The sequence below is a fragment of the Podarcis muralis genome, chromosome 7 (genome assembly GCF_964188315.1).
Source record: "Podarcis muralis chromosome 7, rPodMur119.hap1.1, whole genome shotgun sequence".
NCBI lineage: Eukaryota > Metazoa > Chordata > Lepidosauria > Squamata > Lacertidae > Podarcis > Podarcis muralis.
In genome coordinates, this window is record NC_135661.1 from 12,527,840 (window position 1) to 12,550,194 (window position 22,355).

General features: G+C 48.9%; 1 protein-coding gene across 1 annotated transcript in view; it reads right to left on the reverse strand.

Moving 5' to 3' along the window:
• ANTXR1 (ANTXR cell adhesion molecule 1) overlaps nt 1-22,355 on the reverse strand; it is a 126,732-nt gene that overhangs the window by 16,179 nt on the left and 88,198 nt on the right. The window contains exons 15-17 of the mRNA XM_028741147.2: nt 8,783-8,878; nt 6,578-6,745; nt 4,787-4,867 (exon numbers count right to left, since the gene is read on the reverse strand). Coding sequence (XP_028596980.2) covers nt 4,787-4,867; nt 6,578-6,745; nt 8,783-8,878 — 345 coding nt within the window. The remainder of the gene's footprint in view (nt 1-4,786; nt 4,868-6,577; nt 6,746-8,782; nt 8,879-22,355) is intronic.

Sequence of the window (22,355 nt, forward strand, 5' to 3'; positions counted from 1 at the left end):
AACAATGGGGGTGGAGACCCTTTTTCAGGTATACAGGACCTGATATTTGCACTTTTGTCTCCTCTCCTCAGTTATTACTTCCCTACCCACCATAAAGTCCTGAAGTCCGTTGTGGCCATGCAGGCAAATATTTGTTTATTTGTGTTGAAGCCACGGTTTGTTGGTTCATCTGAGGACAACTCATGGCAAACAACCTATATCTTAGTGTTATCCATAAACCAGACTTGTGTTCTGTGTATATAGCATTTTCGGTATTTGTATTTGCAAATGTGATCTGCTGCTTAATGCATCTTTGAGATGGTTTGAATTTTTGCCTCTGGCGATGAGCAACAGAAGTCTGACCTGACCTTAAAGTAGTCTGAGAGAGCCAATGGCAAGGGAAGGGGCTGAGATTTCCAATGGGCACGTGAATGGATGCTCATCCGAGGTCTGTCTCAGTGAGCTGGACAGACACGCGTCAGTCTGGCACTAATGTTCTGAGCCAGCTGCTTGACCGGAGCAAATGGAGAAAACATGAGTAAGAGGCAACATGGTAGAAGTTTATAAATTATGCATGGTCCGAAGAAAGTGGATAGAGAATAACTTTTCTCCTTCTCTCCGTAAAAAAGGTAAAGGTAAAGGACCCCTGACAGTTAAGTCCAGTCACAGATGACTCTGGAGTTGTGGTGCTCATCTTGTTTTACAGGCCGAAGGAGCCAGCGTTTGTCTGCAGACAGTTTTTCCAGGTCATGTGGCCAGCATGACTAAGCCGCTTCTGGCGCACTGGAACACTAAAACCAGAGCAGCGCACGGAAATGCCGTTTACCTTCCCACCAGAGCGGTACCTATTTATCTACTTGCACTGATGTGCTTTTTATCTGCTAGGTTGGCAGGAGCTGGGGCCGAGCAATGGGAGCTCACCCCGTCGTGGGGATTCGAACAGCCAACCTTCTGACTGGCAAGCCCAAGAGGCTCAGTGGTTTAGACCACAGCGCCACCCGGGTCCCATAGTTCAGGGCAGATAAAAGGAAGTCCTCCTTCACGCAGTGAACTCCTTCCTGCAGGAGGCAGAGAGGTCCACCTAGATGGCTTTAAAAGGGGGATTAGATAAATTAATGGAGGAGAGGAGGCTTTTGGGCTCAGGTCTTGCTTGTGGGTTTCCCACAGGCTCTTCTTATGTTCTTAATGAAGCCTCTGAATTGTTGATTTCTTTATTTATATCAGACAGGAAAAGCCTGGGCCAGAATGTCCTGAAACATATCTTGTGAGTTTGTGTCAGCAGCTCATGGAATGAAAATAGGATCAGAGAATGAAGAAAACAATTCAAAGGTTTCACAATCTGCACAGGATGAGGCCTTCATTGTGAGGCTCCCCCCACCCCCGCATCAGATACTGCCCTGTCTAAATTATATGTCGAAACAAAAATAAAAATAAACATAAACATAAAATCCTTCCAGTAGCACCTTTAAGACCAACTAAGTTAGTTATTGGTATGAGCTTTCGTGTGCATGCACACTTCTATGGTCTACCTGAGAGTAGGTGAAATGGAAAGATCTGCATTGGTTAAAAAGGAAAGTCAGCATCTGCTCTGATGCACTCTGGTTTTCATGTAAATTCAAATTTAAGGTGCACAACTGCGCCCTTGCTACTAGGCAAAAGCAGTCGGAGGCAGCATAAAACTGAGCAGAGCAACAGAGGTCAGGGGCAAACCAAGGGGAAGGATGGTGGCTCTGCCTGCTCTAGACTAGACTAGCCACTGTTGGAAACAGAATCCTGGATTCGATGGTTCTTGGCTTAATCCAGGAGGATTACAGAACAGACAAAGAATCTTGCACACCTCCCATGTCTCAACACCAGAATGTGTTTGCACCTTTGCCAGGGGCCCCAAAGGCATCCAGCTCTCCCTGTGCCATTTTTGCAGTCCTTCTGAAGACACCAGGGCCATCTGTTTTGATGTCTAAATGCTGGAAAGCAGGCATTCTCAAAGCAAAGACACATCACTATCTCCACCTCTTCCTAAAGGGGAATTTATTGGCAACTGCAGAATTATTATTAATTTTTTCCCCCAAAGGAGAAATATGATCTGTGCTTTCCAAGCAACCGATCTCCAGACCGCCTAATGCCTCCTTCCTGCCCGAGGGACGCTTGCTTTATGTTATGTTTACATCCATGGAAATTTCATGTCACTGCTTGCAAAGCAAATGCGTCACTTGGTCAAAAGGGGGGAGAGCATTTTTGTGGCACTTTTGAAGCTCTCACAGGTTTCCTTTTGAAGGTTTCTCAGCTGTGTGTGTGTGGGGGGGGGGTTGTTTTCTTTATAATTCTCCGAAGGGTCCTTCAGAAAATATGATGAATGCAGACTTGGGAATATTTGTGTCTAGGTCTCTGGGAGACAGCAGGGGAGCTGGGGGCAGATGTGTGGATGTTTCCACCCTGCCGCAAGAGGCGGACTGGGTTTCCCTTCCATCCTGGATCCCGGCCACTGCCAGCGAGGAAGCCTTTTATGAACTGGGATGAGATTTCATGGTTTTTGAGAGATCTGAAAACCAGACTCATATGTCTAAGAGTAAGAAGTGTGGTGGAGGGAATGGAGGTGGGTGGGGACAACTGGGGGGTGGGTGGCTGGAGGAGTCCAAGGACAGCTTTTTTCCCCAGAGAGCTGATGGAGGCAGCTCCCCCCCTTTAAAAAGGCCATAAAACCCATTTGGCTAGAGGCAAGAGCTGGACAACAGACAAATGTGCATCATTATCAGGTCACTGTCAGTGCTCTTAGACAACTATATCTGCAGCCACAGGGCCAGGAGAGAAGAACAACTTCTATTCTACTTTATAGAAGATGGGCTGGCTAAGAAATGCCACCTGCTTTTGGTTCCACTTCTACTACGGTTACGGCGTTGTTTTAACCTTTGCTTGTGTCCATGACATCACCCTTCAAGTTACATCATTGCTGCACAGGGACTGTAACCAGCTCTGTGTAACTGAATTTAAAGAAACAAGAAACTTCCCATAGGGAAGCTCAGACAAGCCAGCCGCCGCCCAAGAATGCAGCTGCTGTGCGGTGGGAGATTTCTGGTCTCACGAACCCCGGGCTGCAGCTGGAGAGGTCCTGTTTGCAACCCCTCCATCAAGTTCTCCAGCCGCTTAGCAAACATTCTAAGCAGCAGTTTGGGGAAACCAGGATCTCAACAAAGAGAAAACTGCTTGAAACATTTTGAATCTAATTCGCAGTTGCACATTTCCACTGTAGACTGAGAGAGCAGGCTTTCGGTTGCTAAAGCCACTTCCGAGCTCGAGAGGAGGGGGGGTTGCGGGCCACCCCCTCCCACACACGCGGGGGCTGGTTTTAGCCCCTGCGAGAAGAGGGAATCCCCGGGCGTGTCTGCGACCCGGCCCGCCAATCGGTGGGCAGGGGAGGCGTGGCCTAGCCCATTTAAGGCCAGCGCGCCCGGAGACCGCCCTCTTTGCCCCGTTCCAACTGCCTGATTTTCTCATCCTACCCACCCTTTAGGCTTAGCTAGCTTTGACCTTGCTATGGACTCCGGTTGGTCGCCGCAAGGGGCCTGGTAGGATTTTTTCCAACTTGGCGCACTTCCAGCCTTTTGGTTTTTTCGCCTACCTCGTAGCAAACATCACAACTTCTTCGGTATTGGCGGTTAGGCATTGGCAGGGGTTAATTGTTATGCAAATGTAGGGGGGGAAGGAAGCGCCATCACCTTCCCCCAATGAAAAGGGTAGTCCGGTAGAGGACTCCGGGGGGCGTTGCCCTGTCCGAAACCTAGGGAGGTGAGGGCCTCCGGCACACCCCCGAGCGGTGACACCCATGGGATCCTAGTTGGCGTACTTCAACAGGACTCCCATGGCTGGTGGATAACCCTTCCCGGTCCCCATGCTGGGTAGTCGATAGGAGCCAATGCCTAAAGCCAATACCTTCCAATTCCTGTAATCAATAAAGTTGTGGCCTTTTTATGCCCATTAACCTTAAATAATGTGTCCAGTGTCTTCATTTCACTTGGGGGGAGGGGACTGGCCACGCAATCAGACATTGTACTTCTGCTCCTTTTCCACATTTAGAATCATAGAATTGTAGAGCTGGAACGGAATGAAAGGGCAATCTATTCCAACCTGCTCCAATGGAAGGTTTAGCGTGTTGCTGTGTCTGCATCAACCTTCCACACTTGCAGGCATTGGTGTGGGGGCATTTAAGTAGCATGTTCATTTGAAGAATAAGTTGTTTAGCTTGTGCTATGTTTAAGCACAATTGCAGTAATATGTTTTTGAAAATGCATAAGCCAAAAAACCCAAAACTTTAGTACAAATATTAAAACTGATTTCCTAAATGGCACCAGCTGGAAGTGTGCTGAAGTCAAGAGGCAGAGCCCTGCATGGAAGGAAAGGGAAAGTGAAGGGGGTGGTATTATTTGATGATAATGTCATGCAGATAGCCTATGATAAGTGAGTGAACAAAGGGTGGAGATTCTAGAACTTCCCTCGTGTGGAAAGGAGCCTCCGTAGTTCCTCTTGCCCCTTCCCTTTTCAATATGAACTCCGGGTGCTACACCTTCCCCTCTTTGTTGCTCATGAATTTCCCCCTCCCTCTACTGTCTATTTGGCATTAGCCACAGGATAGTGTGGCTCTGACCAATGGCAATGAGGATGCAGGCATGTCTTCCCAAGCTCACCCTCCAGAGCAGACTTCAGCAGATGTTCTGGATCGGCCAGTGGGGGGTGATGGAAGTTGGTCATACGAAACATCTGGAGGGCACCAGGCTTTTGCTCAGAGCAAGTTATTAGAAAAGGGCAACAATACCTTGTCTCCTGGTTGTGGTCGCATCACAGACACTCGGTCGTAACCTTTCCGCAGCAAAACCCAGAGGGCATCCAGCTTTCCCTGAAAACGAAACAAAGATTGCTTAAGCAGCCATTTAGCAGAGTGGTTGTCATCTTCTAAAAGCCCGCAAAGGAAGCAGAGCTACATTTCACTTTGACATAGCTACATATTTTTTCTTTCTCTTGCTGTCTGTGTGCCTGTCTGTCTCCAAAGAAAAATGTGCAGCTGGGAAGAGGAGTCACGCTCAGGAAAACCCCACTTTTCTTTTGAAAATGCAGGTTTCTAGCCATTATACTCACAAAGTTGTGCTTGAGTCTTAGAGACCTGAATGGTGGGAGGATTTCCAGTGGTTGAGGGGCGGGTCTTTCCCATGACTGGCAGAAGCAGAACAAATTATGCGAAGTAAGGAAATCATGCAGATATGCTCAGTTTGCATAATTCACACAGGCCACAGAATCCAGCTTTCCTTGGCACAGAATTTTGGAATCTTTTAGCACAACTCTGATTGCAACAGGGTCTAAGCAGCAATGTAATTTCATGGACAGAAGAAACACTTCAACAAGCTTATCGATTTCAGGCCAAAATGCAGATGCTTGCAGAATGATAAAACCCGCCTCATCCAGACTTCCTTTTGCGTCGCATTTCTAGGCACAGGTCTGGGCTTTAAACTTCCATGTCGGAGGGCTTTTATTCTGTCCCAGCACTTTCTCTAGGAAAACCTGTGTTTCACCACTGAATTAGAGCAAAGGCCAATTGGGTTTTAAGTAGATTGCTGTTTGCTCCAATTTAGCAGTAAAACATGGGTTTTCCCAGGGAAAGTACCAGGAGAAAACAAACAAACGAGTAAAAATTGCTCGGACACAGAGCTTTAAAGCACAGATCTGTGCTTGGAAACCATGGTGCAAAAGGAAGAGTGGAAGAGCCCTTAGTTAACAATGGTGGAAGGAAAGGCTGCGGGTCTGGAGTGCTTTGTTGCTTCTGTAACCCTGGCACTTTTTAACTGGGTAGTGACACAACATACAAATCTGTTTTGCCAGAGAACAGAATCCAGGAGACAATCCAGACACATCTGTGCACCTTGCTTCCTCCTTCCCGGGACCCCCATGAACTTCCCTCTCCCTCAAAAGGAGCAGGCGATCCACTCCAACAGCGAACATAACTTCTTCCACAGCAGGGCATGAAAGTTCTCATTTCTGGAGTGAACAGACCAGGGCAGATGCAGAATAAGCTACGCTGGAATTTTACTCAGCCATCTCCTCATATGCACACTAATGGACAGAGTCTGCTGAGCGTGCCAGAAATTTTTTGGCACGTCTACAGAGGAGGAATATTTGAAGGCGGCTTTGATCCATTTGTTATAAGTTTGGGTTGTCCAGATGAGTGTGAACGGACTTAACGTATGTCAGTCAATGAGTGATTAGGTGCTTAATGCTCCTTAATTCTTGGGAATCACGTTCCGGATTTTTTGAAGGTCCATCCTTCAGCTGGTCGTAGGGGCAGAGAATGAGCAGTTGCAGCAGCTTGAATTTGGTCACAAGAGGGAGAAGGGGGGTATTAGCTGGGACCACACAAGCACGGGGTCGGGGGGCAGAGCGTGTTCTGCAGAGATGGTTTATGGCCTATATATCAGATTCATTCATTGGCTGTTTGTTTAGTATTTTAAGATGTTTTTATTACTTTATTGTACACCAGCACTTTTTTTCCAACCAGCTAGAAGGTGGGGAAAGATGTTTCAGGGGTTGCAATGAAAATATTATGTAAGAGAGGTACCTTAATTGGAGAGTACCACTTGTGGGGGGAAGAGGACCTCCGCATGTTGTTCCCAAGATTCCTGGGCTCTGGGAATTCGTATTCTTGCTCCGGCATCTTGACCCGAGCATTCTTGGCCTTCTCCAGCTTCGCACCTTCCTCAGTGGATCCCCTTTCCCCCCAGCGAACCTAAAAACACCCACAAAGAAACGCTGAGCGTTTAGTCCCCTTCACAGAATCACAGAAGCATCGGACTGCAGAGCCCCTTGCGGCCCAGCAATCACAGATAAAACATGGTGTCAGGGGCTCAGGAACAGAGGCACAGGGGAGAGAGGAAACGGAGAGCGAGGGGGAGGAATCTGAGGGCAGCGGAGGGCAGAATGACAGTGACCCGAGAGATTCCATGAGCCTCTCCAGTGAATCAGAAGATTCCCAGAAGGGGGCGCCGATGGCCAGGGCAAGGGGGGTTCCAGGGGGGACACGCCAGAAGCAGGGGGCCAGCGGAGACTCCCAGAGCAGTAGCTGGAAATCAGGGCCAGCTTCCCCACCAGAGCGTAGTGGGGGGGGGAAGAGTCCCATAGGTCAGAGTCAGCGTCTCCTCCGGCAAGGAGGGAGGAGGAGTCAGGCCCAGCTAGCGTCCCCGAAGAGGGGAGCAGCGACAGGAGCAGTATAACGGTCAGAAGGAAGGTGGCAGGCTGGGCGCGCGCGCCAAGTTCAAATGTACAGGCGCGCGGGACAGCAGGAAGCCCGGATTGGGAACCAGGTCCTAAAGCCCGCCGGAGGGAGGGGGAAGACTCGGGGGACTCAGCGTCAGAAGAGTCTAGAAAGGGCAAAACCCCGGCAGACAGGCGGACCCAGAGGAGGAAAGAACAAAGGAAGAGGTGGAGCAAGGCTAGGGTCTTAAACTGGTGTCTGGGGGGAGGAGACTCAGACGGAGCTTCGGCGGTCTAGGGTTTAAGACGTAGAGCTGCGCGCCGTGGCTGTAAATGAGAAACTGAACTTCAATAAAGACTATTTAATATAACAACGGACTGGCGTTGGTCCTCTGTGAGCTGGGACCTGGGGCAGCTCTGACACATGGCTATTCGCTTGGGGCTCAAGCTGTTTCTCACGGACTAGGACCCTCGTACCTACGGGACCGCCTCTCCCGGTCTGCCCCACGGAGAGCCTCAAAGTCTGTAAATAGAGACCTTAGAGGTCCTGGGCCCTAAGGAAGTCAGATTAGCCTCAACCAGAGCCAGGGCCTTTTCAACACTGGCTCCAGCCTGGTGGAACGCTCTGCCTCATGAGACCAGGGCCCTGCAGGATCTGATTTCTTTCCGCAGGGCCTGTAAGACAGAGTTGTTCCGCCTGGCCTTTGGCTTGGAATCAACTTGATCCCCCTCCCCTCTTTCCTTTTTCCTTTCTCCTCCTGTGAAGAGGCTGCATCTTAATGTTTTAATATGTTGTATTTTAATTCTTGTTTTTTAAGTTGTATTTTAATCAACTTGTTTTTATTATTGGATGTTAGCCGCCCTGAGCCTGGTCTTGGCTGGGGAGGGCGGGGTATAAATAAAAATTATTATTATTATTCTCTGGTTCCTTCAGTCCATTTGTAGAGGAAGAGGGTTTCAGGCCACCTGCAGTGATGCCTCAGAAACAGAGGAAAAGTATCCCCCCCCCTTGATTTGCCTCTGTTCATGATGCTCGCCGTCCCCCGTCCCCCCACTCCTGCATTAGTGTTACGAGACAAACATGGCTTTGGGGACCTTAAATTTGCTTCATAATGTTGATAGACAGTGGGGGGAAATTCTCAACCACAGCGGAGGGTGAAAACACACACATCCCATCTCTCTGTGCTGTGGTCCCAAATCTGGATTTAACCCTTCAACACCCCGTGCTATTTTCCTGCCAAAACAGCATTTTTTGCAGCAAACAGCAGTTTGGGGGCAAATGTCAGCATCAGGGTGAAGGGAATATGGGTGGGGAAACAGTATGGAGAGCCCATCATTTTTTGCAATCCCTCCAGAGCACACGTCTCTTGCCTAAGCATCTAGTCCAGCACCCTGTTCTCAGAATAGCCAAACCCATCCTCCTCCGTGAATTGGCCCAGTCCTCTTTCAAAGCCATCCACTTTGGTGGACATCACTGCCTCCTGTGGCAGTGAGTTCCACAGTTTAACTACGGGCTGCGTGAAAGAGTTCTCCTCTTATCTGTCTGAAATCTTCCAACTTGTTGTTCACCTACCTCCATCCGCTTAATTCCACCAACGCCACGTCCACCATAATAGGAGGCGTCTACGGTTGGCCACTTTTTCTTGGGAAGCCCATCGTCGTCTTCTTCCTGAAAAATAAATAAAACAAGCAAAGAAGATGATGGCAACATCGATGATAATTTAAAGTTACAATATACAAAACACAAAATACGTAACAAAAATAATAAAAACATAATTGAAATAATTGAAACAAGAAGAAGAGGAGGAGGAGGAGGAGTTTGGATTTGATATCCCGCTTTATCACTACCCTAGGGAGTCTCAAAGCAGCTAACATTCTCCTTTCCCCTCTCCCCCACAACAAACACTCTGTGAGGTGAGTGGGGCTGAGAGACTTCAGAGAAGTGTGACTGGCCCAAGGTCACCCAGCAGCTGCATGTGGAGGAGCAGGGAATCGAACCCAGTTCACCAGATTACGAGTCCACTGCTCTTAACCACTACACCACACTGGCTCTCAATTAACAATACTAACGTACACAAACTAATAAACAATACACTCCCCTCAAAGCCCATAAACAACACTCCAGACCACAAATACAAAAATCCAAATTAACATATAACATTTAACAACAATTTAAAACAACCCTACCCTCCAAATAAAACAGCACCCACCCAGTATGCCCCATTAAAGCTTCAGTTAATGGGGTTAAAAAAGGCGCCTTTGTCTGTAGCACAACCCTGAGATCGCTCCATCTCGTTCTGACAACGGGAGGAATCAGACCAGCCCACCTACTGAACGTGGTTGCATGAGGTGGGAGGCGGCTGTGGGGGTCTGTATCACTCCTGCTGATGACCCAGGTGCCCGCCCACCCTCTCACTGCCCACATATTGTGTGCAGAATCCCTCCCCACAAAGAAGAACTTGAGCCCCTTCCAAGATATGCACTTTGACTGCATGGACAGACAGTGTGGCCATGGAGCAATGGGGGGATAGCCTTCAAGGCTCCCCACGTTCTTTCAACGGATGTGGACCTCTTTATGCTTTTAAACAGTGTGTTGTGCAACATCCACATGGCACATAGGAGAATGGGATAGAGGGAAAGTCTTCAAAGACCTCTCACTCTCTTCACCAGATGTTCCCTTTGTCCTCCTCCCAAAGGTCTGGCTGCATGACAGGGCTGTGAACTACAGGAGCACGTATGTAACCATCCCATGTTATGCAGCACATGTGTGTGTGTTATTAAGGGCAGGACGTCTAACATGCAACCCTGCTGTTTCTCATTCGGATCAGGTGTCCCTACTGGCTTAGAGCTGTGCTCATTAATTCAGCCTTGCAGGAGGCAAAACTAACTTCTAATGCCTTAAAGCATTAGAGGCTTCAGAAGCCATTTGCAAGAGGTATTTCCTTCGCCTGGCAGGAGGTGTGGAATGTGATCTGTTATCTCCAAAATACATAAACTTGAGGCCTGGAGAGATGCTTTCAGGGGTGGAGAAGCATGAAAAAAGGTGCCGCCAGAACTTGCTCATGCTTGGAAAAGTGGGGAGCCTGTGTGTTGCATTTTCAGGAGTACATTTGCACCCTGAACTGAAAAATAACAAACTCAAACAGAGTTTTCTGCACATAAATATGAGGAAACTTTGCAGGCAGAAGGGCTAAAAACCTGCTCTGAACCAAAGAAACAAATTGGAGAACCTGAATTCTACTGCTTGATCCCACATGCTGTGCTGTAACAGAATCAGAATGACAAACATATCTGTGGTAGGGAACTGGCGGCCGATGGGCCAAACCAGACCTCCAGATGATGGCAGCTGACCCAAAACTTCTGTCAGACAGAGGGGTCACCACACCCTATTTATTGGTGAGAGAGGGGGAACTTCAAGAAGGTCGCAAGCCCACGTCTTGCTTTCGTGCATCCTCTGCTTTCCCTGTCCTGGCTCAGTGCTATGGGAGTCATAGAACCACAAAATTTTAGCTTCGGAAGGGACCCAAAGAGTCATCTACTCCAGGGCTTGGAGAACTTTAAAAGGTGTTCCTAATCTGGAGGTATCCCTCAGAGAAACCCAAAGGAAACCCGCAGGCTCCAAGTGACAAGAGAGGTCTTTATTGCATACAAACGTACGTAGGGTCAGCCTCCTAAAAACATGAGAGAGAGAGAGACAAAGGCTACATTTTGATGCTTTCTGGCATCTTCTTTTACACACGTCCAACAGCATAGGTGATGACCACCTATCAGACTGTTGCTGCAATCACAGCCACCTTTTCCATCACAGCTACAGTTAGCAACACACTTTCGGCATTCTTAAAGCACTCAGAGATCTTCCAGCCCTCCTGACTAGCTCACCCCGGCCTTTTCATTTTAATGACACATGAAAACACATAACCATCTTTCAGTGCCTTCCTTCGCTGTCTTCTGACTTGTTCTTGCTCTGTGCCTGCCAATCTCTGCTTTCAGTTACCGATCTTTCTGCTCTCTTCTCGACCTAAGATTTAGTGCGATTACTACGTTTGGCTGATCTCCTTGTGTTTCGCTCCTCATGTCGTATCTTATCTGTGTTCATTTCATTCCTTCCAGTTGCACTAGAAACTGTAGGAGAACACAGGGCTTGTGCATACTTCTGCTTAAAAACACACACCAGCCCATCTGTTCTATGAGGAAAGGTTCAGATTTCAGACTGCAAAGCTTTAACTGCGCAAAAAATTAATTTAGAGATGAAATAAAATGGGGGAAATTCTCCTGCACAGGAATCACAGGAATGTGACTCCTCCTCTTCTCATCACTGAAGTGGCAGCACAGCATCACAGAACTACAGAGTGGCAAGGGACCCCAAGGGTTAACTAGACCAAACCCCTGCAAGGTAGGAATCATAGCTGGAGAGGGATGTCACATGAGCCAGTGTGAGCCAGTGTGGTGTAGTGGTTCAGAGCGGTGGACTCGTAATCTGGTGAACCGGGTTCGATTCCCCGTTCCTCCACATGCAGCTGCTGGGTGAACTTGGGCCAGTCACACTTCTCTGAAGTCTCTCAGCCCCACTCACCTCACAGAGTGTTTGTTGTGGGGGAGGAAGGGAAAGGAGAATGTTAGCCACTTTGAGACTCCTTCGGGTAGTGATAAAGTGGGATATCAAATCCAAACTCCTCCTCTTCTTCTTCTTCTTCTTCTTCTTGTTTCAATTATTTCAACATTGCTCCTAGCTAGGCCAGCCTTCCCGAAACTGGTGCCCTCCAGATGTTCTGGGCTACAGCTCCCTTCATCGCTGACCATTCCTCCTTTCACCCACAGTCAGAGGCAGAAATGGTCACCAACTTGGACGGCTTTTATAAGGGGATGAGACAAATTCATGGAGGAAGAGAGGGCTATTGATGGCTCCTAGCCATGCTGGCTATTCTCTGCCTCCACAGTCAGGAGGCCTTAATGCTTCTGAACACCAGTTGCTGGAAACTAGAGGAGGGGAAAGCGTTGCCCTTGTGCTTGGGTCCTCCTTGCTGGTTTCCCACAATGGGCATCTGGTTGGCCACCATGAGAGCAGGATACTGGACTAGATGGGCCACTGGCCTGATCCAGCTGCCTCTTCTTACGTTTAAGGGCCATATGAATGTCAGAAGGCCCTTCTGTGCCTAGAAGACGCCCCTGGCAATAACCAGGGCAAGAGCACAAGAGCTTTCCTCCTGCTGCTCAAGATCCCAGGCAACGGGTGTGCAGCGTCTTTCCTGAGGGAGCTAATATAGCCACGACAAGTAGTCTCCGCAGGCAGCCTTATTCTATGTGACTTTTCCTAAGCCCCCGTTTGAAGCTCAGTTTGTGGCCACTGACCACATCCTGTGGCAGCAAATTCCATAGTCCAAGTATGCAATGATGTGAAAAGGAGGGCTTCCTTTTGTCTGTCCTGCATCTTCCAGAGGTCCAGCTTCCCTGGATGACTGGGCCTGCTTTCTCCGCACTATGCATAATTTTATAAAATATCTGTCATCTTCCCGCAATCCTCCTTACTCATCCCCCCCCCCCCCAAGTAAAATGCTGTTGTTTAAAACCACGGGAGGGCTGAAAAAGCCATTGCAAAGAAGGGGGCTGACGCAGTCACTTCAAAGGGCACTCTTTTTTGGGGGGGGAGCACTAAGGGGCTATCAAGCCTGGTCCCCCTGCCCCAAGGGCTCTGAGGGGAATGAGTGGGGGTGATGGGGGCTGCTGCGTTCGGCCTCCAGGTGGCCAACCAGCAGGCTCGTCTCCCCTGCCGAGCCTGAAACTGACTACTTCTGGCCTTGGGGGTGAGGTGGAGGGACTCTGGCTCTAGGGACCAAGCAGCCAGCAGCAGAGAGACCTGGAACCGAGGGCAGTTGATGGAAAGAACAAGCCCTCCTCTCCTCAGGGCCACCTGGGGCTCCTCTTAAAGTGGTCCAGCCTGCAAGTCCCAAAGTAAGAAGGAGGGCACTGGGAAACCGGCCTGAGCCTTCTCAGCCCCCTAAAGGGTCAGGCGGGCAGGTTCTTTGGCTCTCTTGGGAGGTTGTGGACTCTCTTCCATTGCAGGGGGTTGTACTAGATCAGGGATGTCCAACAGTGACCAACTGGTTGATTGTGGGGGGTCTGTGGTAGATCAACAACTTAAAGGTAAAGGGACCCCTGACCATTAGGTCCAGTCATGGCCGACTCTGGGGTTGCGGCGCTCATCTCGATTTATTGGCCGAGGGAGCCGGCGTACAGTTTCCAGGTCATGTGGCCAGCAAGACTAAGCCGCTTCTGTTGAACCAGAGCAGCGCACAGAAACGCCGTTTACCTTCCCTCCGGAGTGGTACCTATTTATCTACTTGCACTTGATGTGCTTTCGAACTGCTAGGTTGGCAGGAGCGGGGACCGAGCAACGGGAGCTCACCCCGTCGCGGGGATTCAAACCGCCAACCTTCTGATCAGCAAGTCCTAGGCTCTGTGGTTTAACCCACAGCACCACCCGCGTCCCTCATCAACAACTTAGGCTTCCTAAAAAAAGCTCAACAATGTTTGTCAATTCAATGGGTAGATCACTGCCAGTTTTTTCACAGATCACAGTGTCTCTTGGAAGTTGGACATGCCTGTACTAGATGACCCTCAAGGTCCCTTCCAGCTCAACAACTCTATGATTCTGTGATGAGGGCTTGGCACATGTGCAGCTGGGGGCGGGAAAGATTGCATGGGCAGGGGGGTGCCATTTTCTGGTTTGCTTCAGGCAACAAAATGTCCTGGGCTGGTCCTGCAAGGAAGGAAGGAAAAGAGATGAAACTGCAGCAGCTCTGGGTGCCTTGTCAGGGATAGCGACATGCCTGGACAGAGGCCCCTTTGGCCTGGTTTAGTGCTGTGGTTGCCTTGAGTGTAAATCAGTTCAGTGCACGGTGTGACTCTTTTGATAAATGTTAAGTGTGTAACTAGGTCGTTTGCAAAGGACTCTGCTCCATGCAGGCAGAGTTCCCACTTTACTAGATCCTCTGACATGCCAGGGAGCTTGCATGGAGCTTTTCGTGAGGGTTTTGTTTTATCATATTTCTTTGCTGCTGCTTGAAAACGGGAAGGAAAACCATCCAAATATTTTCTTTTCTTGCCCTCTCTCTCTCTCTCTCTCTCTCTCTCTCTCTCTCTCTCCTGCTCTCCTCACTTTGTTACTGCAAAGACCTTCGCACAACAGGAAATACCAACACTTAAGACACTCTCCGCAGGGCCTTAAAAACCTTGCAAGACATTTAAGATTTCGGGGCAGGAGGAGTTGACAGGCCTGAAAACTCAAAACAGCAGCAGCAGCGGTGCCGAATCGAAGAAGAGAAAAACACAAGAAGAAGCCACGCAAATCCCGTGACAGGATGGAGCTTTTCAAAATACGTCGAGAGGCTCCATTTTCTGTGCTGTGAGCCAGAGAAACATTTGGAGCAGCCTTTCTCAACCTGTGGGACCCCAGATGTTGTTGAACTACAACTCCCATCACCCCTAGCTAGCAAGGCCAGAGCTCAGGGACGATGGGAGTTGTAGTCTGTGGACCCACAGGTTGAGAACCGCTGATTTGGAGGAAAAGATGCTGCCAGCAGACTTCCTCAGCCACTCCGCTGCCCCACTTGACCCCACACAAGCAGAAGCTGCACCCGTGCATGTTTTGGGGCATGGGTCAACCAGGGTATTTTGCTGCCCCTCCTGGGTGCGGATGGGTGCCCATCGCCATAATATGGCATGCAATCCTTTAGCACAGGCATAGGCAAACTCAGCCCTCCAGATGTTTTGGGACTACAACTCCCACCATCCCTAGCTAACAGGACCAGTGGTCAGTGATGATGGGAATTGTAGTCTCAAAACATCTGGAGGGCTGAGTTTGCCTATGCCTGCTCTAGCACTTCAGGGCAGAGTAAAGGACCCAGTTCTCAGAACCAGGATTAGCTCCTGAGCCACCACACCCAGAAGGCGAACAACAGCGGGTGGCCCAACTTGGTCTGCTATAGCCTGGGAACGTGGAGTAAATGCAGAGTCAGACCATTGGTCCAAATAGCTCAGTATTGTCCACACTGACTGGCAGCAGCTTTCCAGAGTTTCAGGCAGGGGACATTCCCACCGTATCTGGAGGTGCTGCTGGAGATTGAACATGAGACCTTCTGCAAGCAAGTCAGTCTTTCTCCCGCACCAGTATGTTCTGGTGGTTCCTGAAATAAAAAAAGCAAGCCCCCTGCCCCTTACAGGCCGTATTTCTCCCTCTTTTTCTTAAGGAAACAGCCATTTCCTGGTCAACACACAGGAAGAATAGTTTGACATAGTCTCCTCACTGGTGCTGCTGCTGCTCGGGTAAAACACCCTGACCTGAACCAGCCAAACTTCCAGTAAAGTGCATTTAAGGGGACTAGAAATTTATATATATATATATCTGTTTTAGCTACAGTTTGAAAAAGATTTTTTTTTTTGCAAGAAGAGATCCACCGTCACAAAAACAGCAACCTCTCCTCCAAAATACTTATTTGTCTCACATTACAAAATTTGGAATCATCTGTTCCTGAACGAGCATCATTTGTTGGCAACGTCAGAACATTTCTGCTTCCAAGAGCCCTTCAAAACACATGGAAAAAGCATCCCATCAGCTAGGAATGAAACAAGATTAGGAAGAGCTTGGGTATCTGTCATACCCCTTGACCGCTTCAATTCTACCAAATAATTTTTGCTTGAGGTAGATCTATTTTCTGAGCCTTCCCTCGCACATTTTCCTGATTCTTCTGTGATCCCCAAAGGCTAGAGGTAGGTTGTTTCTTTCATATGAAAGTGAAGGTTCTCTGGTGCTAATAACAGAGTTTGTGTAGTGATGAGTGACATGGACTGCGCTGCAGCTATTTGGTAAGAAGGAGGAAAGCTTTGGCAGGTCCAAATGCCATTTGAGGCATTTCTGATTGGGCTCCACCTCCATCCGTTCCAGCCAGCATGGCCAATGGTCAGGGCTGCCCAACAACACCTAGAGGGCCAGAGACTAGAACTCAGAGGCCAGAGACCAGTTGCCGGGAAATACTTAAAAGTATGACATATGCTCTCAGGATTCAAATCTGGCATCAAGGGTCTGGAAACAAATTACTTCTTTCCAACACAAGCCATTTCAATAAAATATAAATATTACAATATCTATTTTCTATCTTGGAGTTTGGGATTTTCTGAAGTGGGTGTTGGTGATTTTTCTATTTTTTGCTCCATTACTGCATAGAAAGAAAGAAAGAAAGAAAGAAAGAAAGAAAGAAAGAAAGAAAGAAAGAAAGAAAGAAGTCAGCCATGTCGAGTCTATTTGACTTGATGGGTCAACTGTCCCCTGACTGCCAGAAGATGAGTTGCAAAACCAACAATGAAAAGCAAAACAAGAACCCAACATTACTTGATTTATTTATGTTTTGATGCCACTATAAGAAACAAAAACAGCTGACTGAAACGTTCTGTTACTCACTCTTTCCTTGTAATCTAATGAGTACTCCTGTTTATTATTACCAATAGTGAAAGTAAAGCTACTAGGCCTCACCAGTACAGCCAATGGAGGTATAGAATTATAGGACTCTGGAGCTGGAAGGGGACCCCAAGAGTAATCTAGTCCAACCTCCTGCAATACAGGAATCACAGCTCAAAAATCCCTGATGTGTGGCTATCCAACCCCTTGTTTGAAAACCTCCACTGAAGAATCGTCCACCACCTTCCTAGTAGGGTGTCTGTTGCACTGCTGAACAGCTCATACCCTCAGAAAGTTATTTCTAAAGTTTCTTGCCATTGGAATCCATTGGTTCAGGTCCTCCCCTCCGGAGCGGCGGAAAACAAGCTTGCTCCATCTTCCTTGTGACATTTGAAGATGAAAGCAATGGTTAACTTTTTAGTTTTAGTTTGGGAAGGTAAAGGTAAAGGTACCCCTGCCCGTACGGGCCAGTCTTGCCAGACTCTAGGGTTGTGCGCTCATCTCACTCTATAGGCCAGGAGCCAGTGCTGTCCGCAGACACTTCCGGGTCACATGGCCAGCGTGACAAGCTGCATCTGGCGAGCCAGCACAGCACACGGAACGCCGTTTACCTTCCCGCTGGTAAGCGGTCCCTATTTATCTACTTGCACCCGGAGGTGCTTTCGAACTGCTAGGTTGGCAGGCGCTGGGACCGAGCAACGGGAGCGCACCCCGCCGCGGGGATTCGAACCGCCGACCTTGCGATCGGCAAGTCCTAGGTACTGAGGTTTTACCCACAGCGCCACCCGCGTCCCCTTTAGTTTGGGAAGGGAAGCAGAAAAGCTCAGAGATTCTGCGTGGCAGGGGTGCCAACAAATAAAATAAGGGGAGGCTGCCATCGATCCCATAGCACATGAATACCATTGCCCATCAACTTTGCGGGGGACCCTCAAATATTTTATGGGGGCTGCGGAAGGGACCTCGGCCCCAAGAGTTGGCTCCTATGCTGTGCAGTCATAAGATGTTTAAAATTTCAGTTGCCACTGGCTTAGTGAACTATTGCTTTGGCTACAAGAAGCATCTTCTTCTTCCCTACCTCGGCGACCCAATGTTGCTTGCGAAAGCTTCACCTTCCAGGCCCAGAACCTGCTTCTCATCTGTTCCCAATCACATCGGGGTTGCATTCAAGTCCCACACCCTTCCCTTGAGGTCCCTGGCTCTGCTACAAGGCGCCATCCTCCCCGCCTTTGCCCTTCCCACCAGCGAGGCGTGAGCCTGGGGTGACCGGGAGAGGAGGGGGAGACGGCCTGTACAACACACTGGTGGGTAATAATGCATTTCCTGCTGCACTGAGTGCCGTTGCTCGCCCTCCAGTTTATTTAACTATATCTGCCCATGAGATCTTTCAGGGAGAGGGGAAAAGGAAACAATCTGGAAAGGAATAATAAACACAGATAAAAGCTAGACCAACAGCTCTGCAGTGCAAATGGGCGGCTGCCAAATCTTCACCGACTCCGAAAGCTACAGGGGTGTGGGGTTGCCGGGCCTTAATCCTCCTACACCTGCAAGAAGCACTTCACTAACCTGGTACTGAGGTTGGACCCCCTATTAAGTCATGCTTTAAGTGGAAAAGCAAGATGCATTTGGCAACAGATCCAGCGTAACACATAAACACAAAATCGTGTTCGAGATTCCATTCAGTACAGCACAGCAGTACAACTCTCTGGGGATGGTATTTAAGGTCTGTAATGATTCTCTGTGTTGATTCCTACGAGTTTTCAAAGATCCCTCATATTTATTGAGTCGAAAACTTTGGTGCTTTATTTTAAATTAACAGTTGACTAGCTACTTTCCTAGGGACGCGGGTGGCGCTGTGGGTTAAACCACAGAGCCTAGGACTTGCCGATCAGAAGGTCGGCGGTTCGAATCCCCGCGACGGGGTGAGCTCCCGTTGCTCAGTCCCTGCTCCTGCCAACCTAGCAGTTCGAAAGCATGTCAAAGTGCAAGCAGATAAGTAGGTACCGCTCCGGCGGGAAGGTAAACGGTGTTTCCGTGCACTGCTCTGGTTCACCAGAAGCGGCTTAGTCATGCTGGCCACATGACCCGGAAGCTGTACGCCGGCTCCCTCGGCCAATAAAGCGAGATGAGCGCCGCAACCCCAGAGTCGGTCATGACTGGACCTAATGGTCAGGGGTCCCTTTACCATTTTAGCTACTTTCTTAACAGTTGCATCAACCTGAAGGACGAGAATGTTGTTAAATGAGAAGGGGTCTCCTCACCCCCTCCTTTGTCTGCCCAGGAAGGTGAAGTCTAACAGTCTGCTTGAAAGACCAAGGTGATCAAGGGAACAGCTGAGGCAGCTGAGGTGGTTTAACCTGGAGAAGAGATGACTGAGAGGCGATGCTATAGCCATCTTCAAATATCTGAAGGTGGAGCCAGCTTGGTTTCATGTGGCCACTGTGGGGCAGTGCAAGTGTGCCTTCCACCAGCCGAGGCTAGTCCAACAGCTGTGGCCTCTTCTGGCCAAAGTGATTCTGCTCTGCTAGCATCCAGTTTAGACTATTAGACGGCCATCCTTCCCTTTTGCTTATCAAAGAATCCTCCTTCTGGTCATTACCCAGTCTGTCATTAGTTTGGTCTTTCTGACACTATCAATGATCTGAGTGAAAACAATCTTAGTGAGACACACTCAGCTTGAGACTCCTGGAATACCAGCCTTTGAACATCCATCGCTGCACACACACAAACTCATCCAGCAATCATTGACCAACAATGCCATGCCATGGTTTCTCTTTGGGGGGATTCACCCTGGAGCTGAGGACCCTCCCCCCCCCTCCATTGACATGTTTTTGGACAGATCATATGGAAGGAAAGGTATAACTTGCTCCCTCCCTATTTCTTTCTGTCTCTCTTGCCAGTTTTCCAACTTCCATTGCTCCCCCTTCCCTTCCCCCCGGCTAAAGCATAACTGTGCAGCAGCCTTGGGGTCTCTGCCAACTCCTTTCCCACTCCCTCTATAACCCTTTCCTCTCTGGGACAGCCTTCAAGTATACTGCATATTTTTTTTAGTCTATTAACAAAATTTTCCTTTTCTGGAAAAGCTTGGGCTTCATCTGATATTCCCTCCTAGGTACCTCACAAGGGCACTCCACTACCTAGCCTAAGGTTCCCAAAGCAGCTGTCAACAACCTCCAGGTGTTTGGGACTACAATTCCCATCGGTTGTGCTGCTTGGAGCTCATGGGAGTTGTGGTTCAAAACATCTGGTGGGAACCAGGTGACCAAAGGCTGTCCTAGAGTTAGAATAACCTTTGCCAGAACTTGTGGATCCAACGAAGCTGAATGTTGGAAGATTCAGGACAGATGAAAGGAAGCATTTCGTTAAACTATGGAACTCCCTCCCACAGGAGGCAGGGATGGGCACTAACGAGGATTAGACAAATCCATGGAGGAGAAGACAGTCAATAGCTATGCCCTGCCTCCAGAATTGGAGGGAGCAACTGTGCTCAGGTCCTGTTTGCTAGTTTTCCACAACTGTTCTCACACTTCAGCCACTGTGAGAACAGGATGCTGGACTAAATGGGCCATGGCCTGATCCAGCAGGCTGTTCTTAGAGTTAAACATTTTGTTGAACATGTTAGTTTCTAAACCAGCTCTGCTAGACCAACAGCACCATGAACCTCTTGCTAGATAGAACCAGAACCACAGAGAAAAAAGATTCCTCTGTCACTGGAGCTAAATCTCTGCCCCAGTCATTCATGCTTATTCACTATGTGCCCAGTTCACAAGCTTTTATGGTTGAGAACCCAATGGGGTGATATCTTAGGAAGTTGCACCCACTTTGGTTGAAGCCCAAATGTTGTTGTTGTTTAGTCGTTTAGTCGTGTCCGACTCTTCGTGACCCCATGGACCAGAGCACGCCAGGCACTCCTGTCTTCCACCACCTCCCGCAGTTTGGTCAGGCTCATGTTTGTAGCTTCAAGAACACTATCCAACCATCTCATCCTCTGTCGTCCCCTTTTCCCAACATCAGGGTCTTTTCCAGGGAGTCTTCTCTTCTCATGAGATGGCCAAAGTATTGGAGCCTCAACTTCACGATCTGTCCTTCCAGTGAGCTGAAGCCCAAATACTGAATGCAAATGGTCTCTTACGAGCTTATGTGAACCTTCCCCAAAGTAAAGCAAGCTGGTTCTAATGTACTGGACACAGCTTCAGAGCTTTGTCCACTGCCCCACTTGTTTGCCCCTTCAACATGGCTAACATGGGGAAATGCACCCCTTCTCTATTGCCCTAAGATCCTGGAGGCTTTTTTGGGGAGGTGCATGCTTTCCTCCCTGCCCTGTGCGAGCCAATGGAGGCCACCTCCATCAGATTATCCAAGGGTGGAAAAAAAGCACCCTAAAAGTGACTAGTGAAGGGAAGGGAAGCCCTCCATTGGTGTGGACTTCCGCTCCTTCAAACTATCACCCCTTGACAGTGAACGGGGAGACAGAGTTGAAGCAAGTCCTGCCCAAAGTGGTCCGAGGCAAAGATACCTCTTATAGGAAACAATGAGGCTGCATCCATGTCAAATCTTGAGTCAAAGCTCATTGGTCCTTCAAGGTCAGGATCATCTGCATTAACTGGCACCAGCTCTCCAAGATTTAAGACCAAAGCCTTTCTCAGTCCTACAGGGAAATGCCAGGGTTTTAACCTGGGTCCTTCTCCATGCAAAGCCTGTCTCTGACACTGAGCTGCAGACCTCCCTCAGTCTACCCAGGTCAACAGTGCTTGGGCTCAGATGCTGGAACAGCAGCGGCTTCTAGGAGTTCAGTCTCTTCAGGAAAAGAACACAGACGATTGCTTTGGTTTTGCAAGAAGGCTCCTCTCAACAGAAATCATAATCACCTTTTTTGCTAAATTGCAACCATGCTACTGAATGCAACGGACCTGCCAAGTGTGTCTATCGCTAGTTGTTAAGTGGGCAAGATGACATCAGTTGCAAGCATTATCCAATTACAGGCTGGCCAGTGGCTTGGCCCTCTTGCCATGTGGGTGAAGAAATGGACCCGAGACAACAACACAGCAATTCAGATTTGGGAACTGAATCGAACCGTCCATTTCCATGAACAAATGCTCAGGTTTGCACCCAGGAGAATAATCACCAGGACACAGGATTTTGATGGTGTTGGTTAGCTTGGGCCTCACTCAAACCGAAGTTCTCAATGAAAACAAACTAGCAGAACTGAAACTGCAACATAATTCAAGAGGTTTCACGATTCAGAGCAACATCTGAAGGTTTCAAAGAAAAGGAGGTGATCGACAGCAAACACATCGCATTTCACATCCAGTATCTTATCACTGGATGACACGGCACAGTTTGAATTAATACGAGGGAGATAGCCAGCACATAACAGACACACAGGAGTGGGGAAGGTGATTGGCCCAGTGGGCCAGATCCGTATCCGTCCCCACCAGCCCTACAGGCCAACTTTGACAGGCCAGCAGGAAAAACCCACCTGTCAATCACCTGGTGCCATTACAACCTACCTGTCAAAGTCCCTTGCACAACACTCTCCAGCTGGTTGTCAGGTGATAGAGAAGCACTGCAAAAGGAGCTTTGCAAGTCCAAGGCTCAGTGCTTCCCTAGCCACAAACAGAGGGCTGGCAAAGCTGCTTTCTGCAGGGATGGACGGCGCGATTGAGTTCCCCACCGGGCAAAGACACAAAGCAAAGGC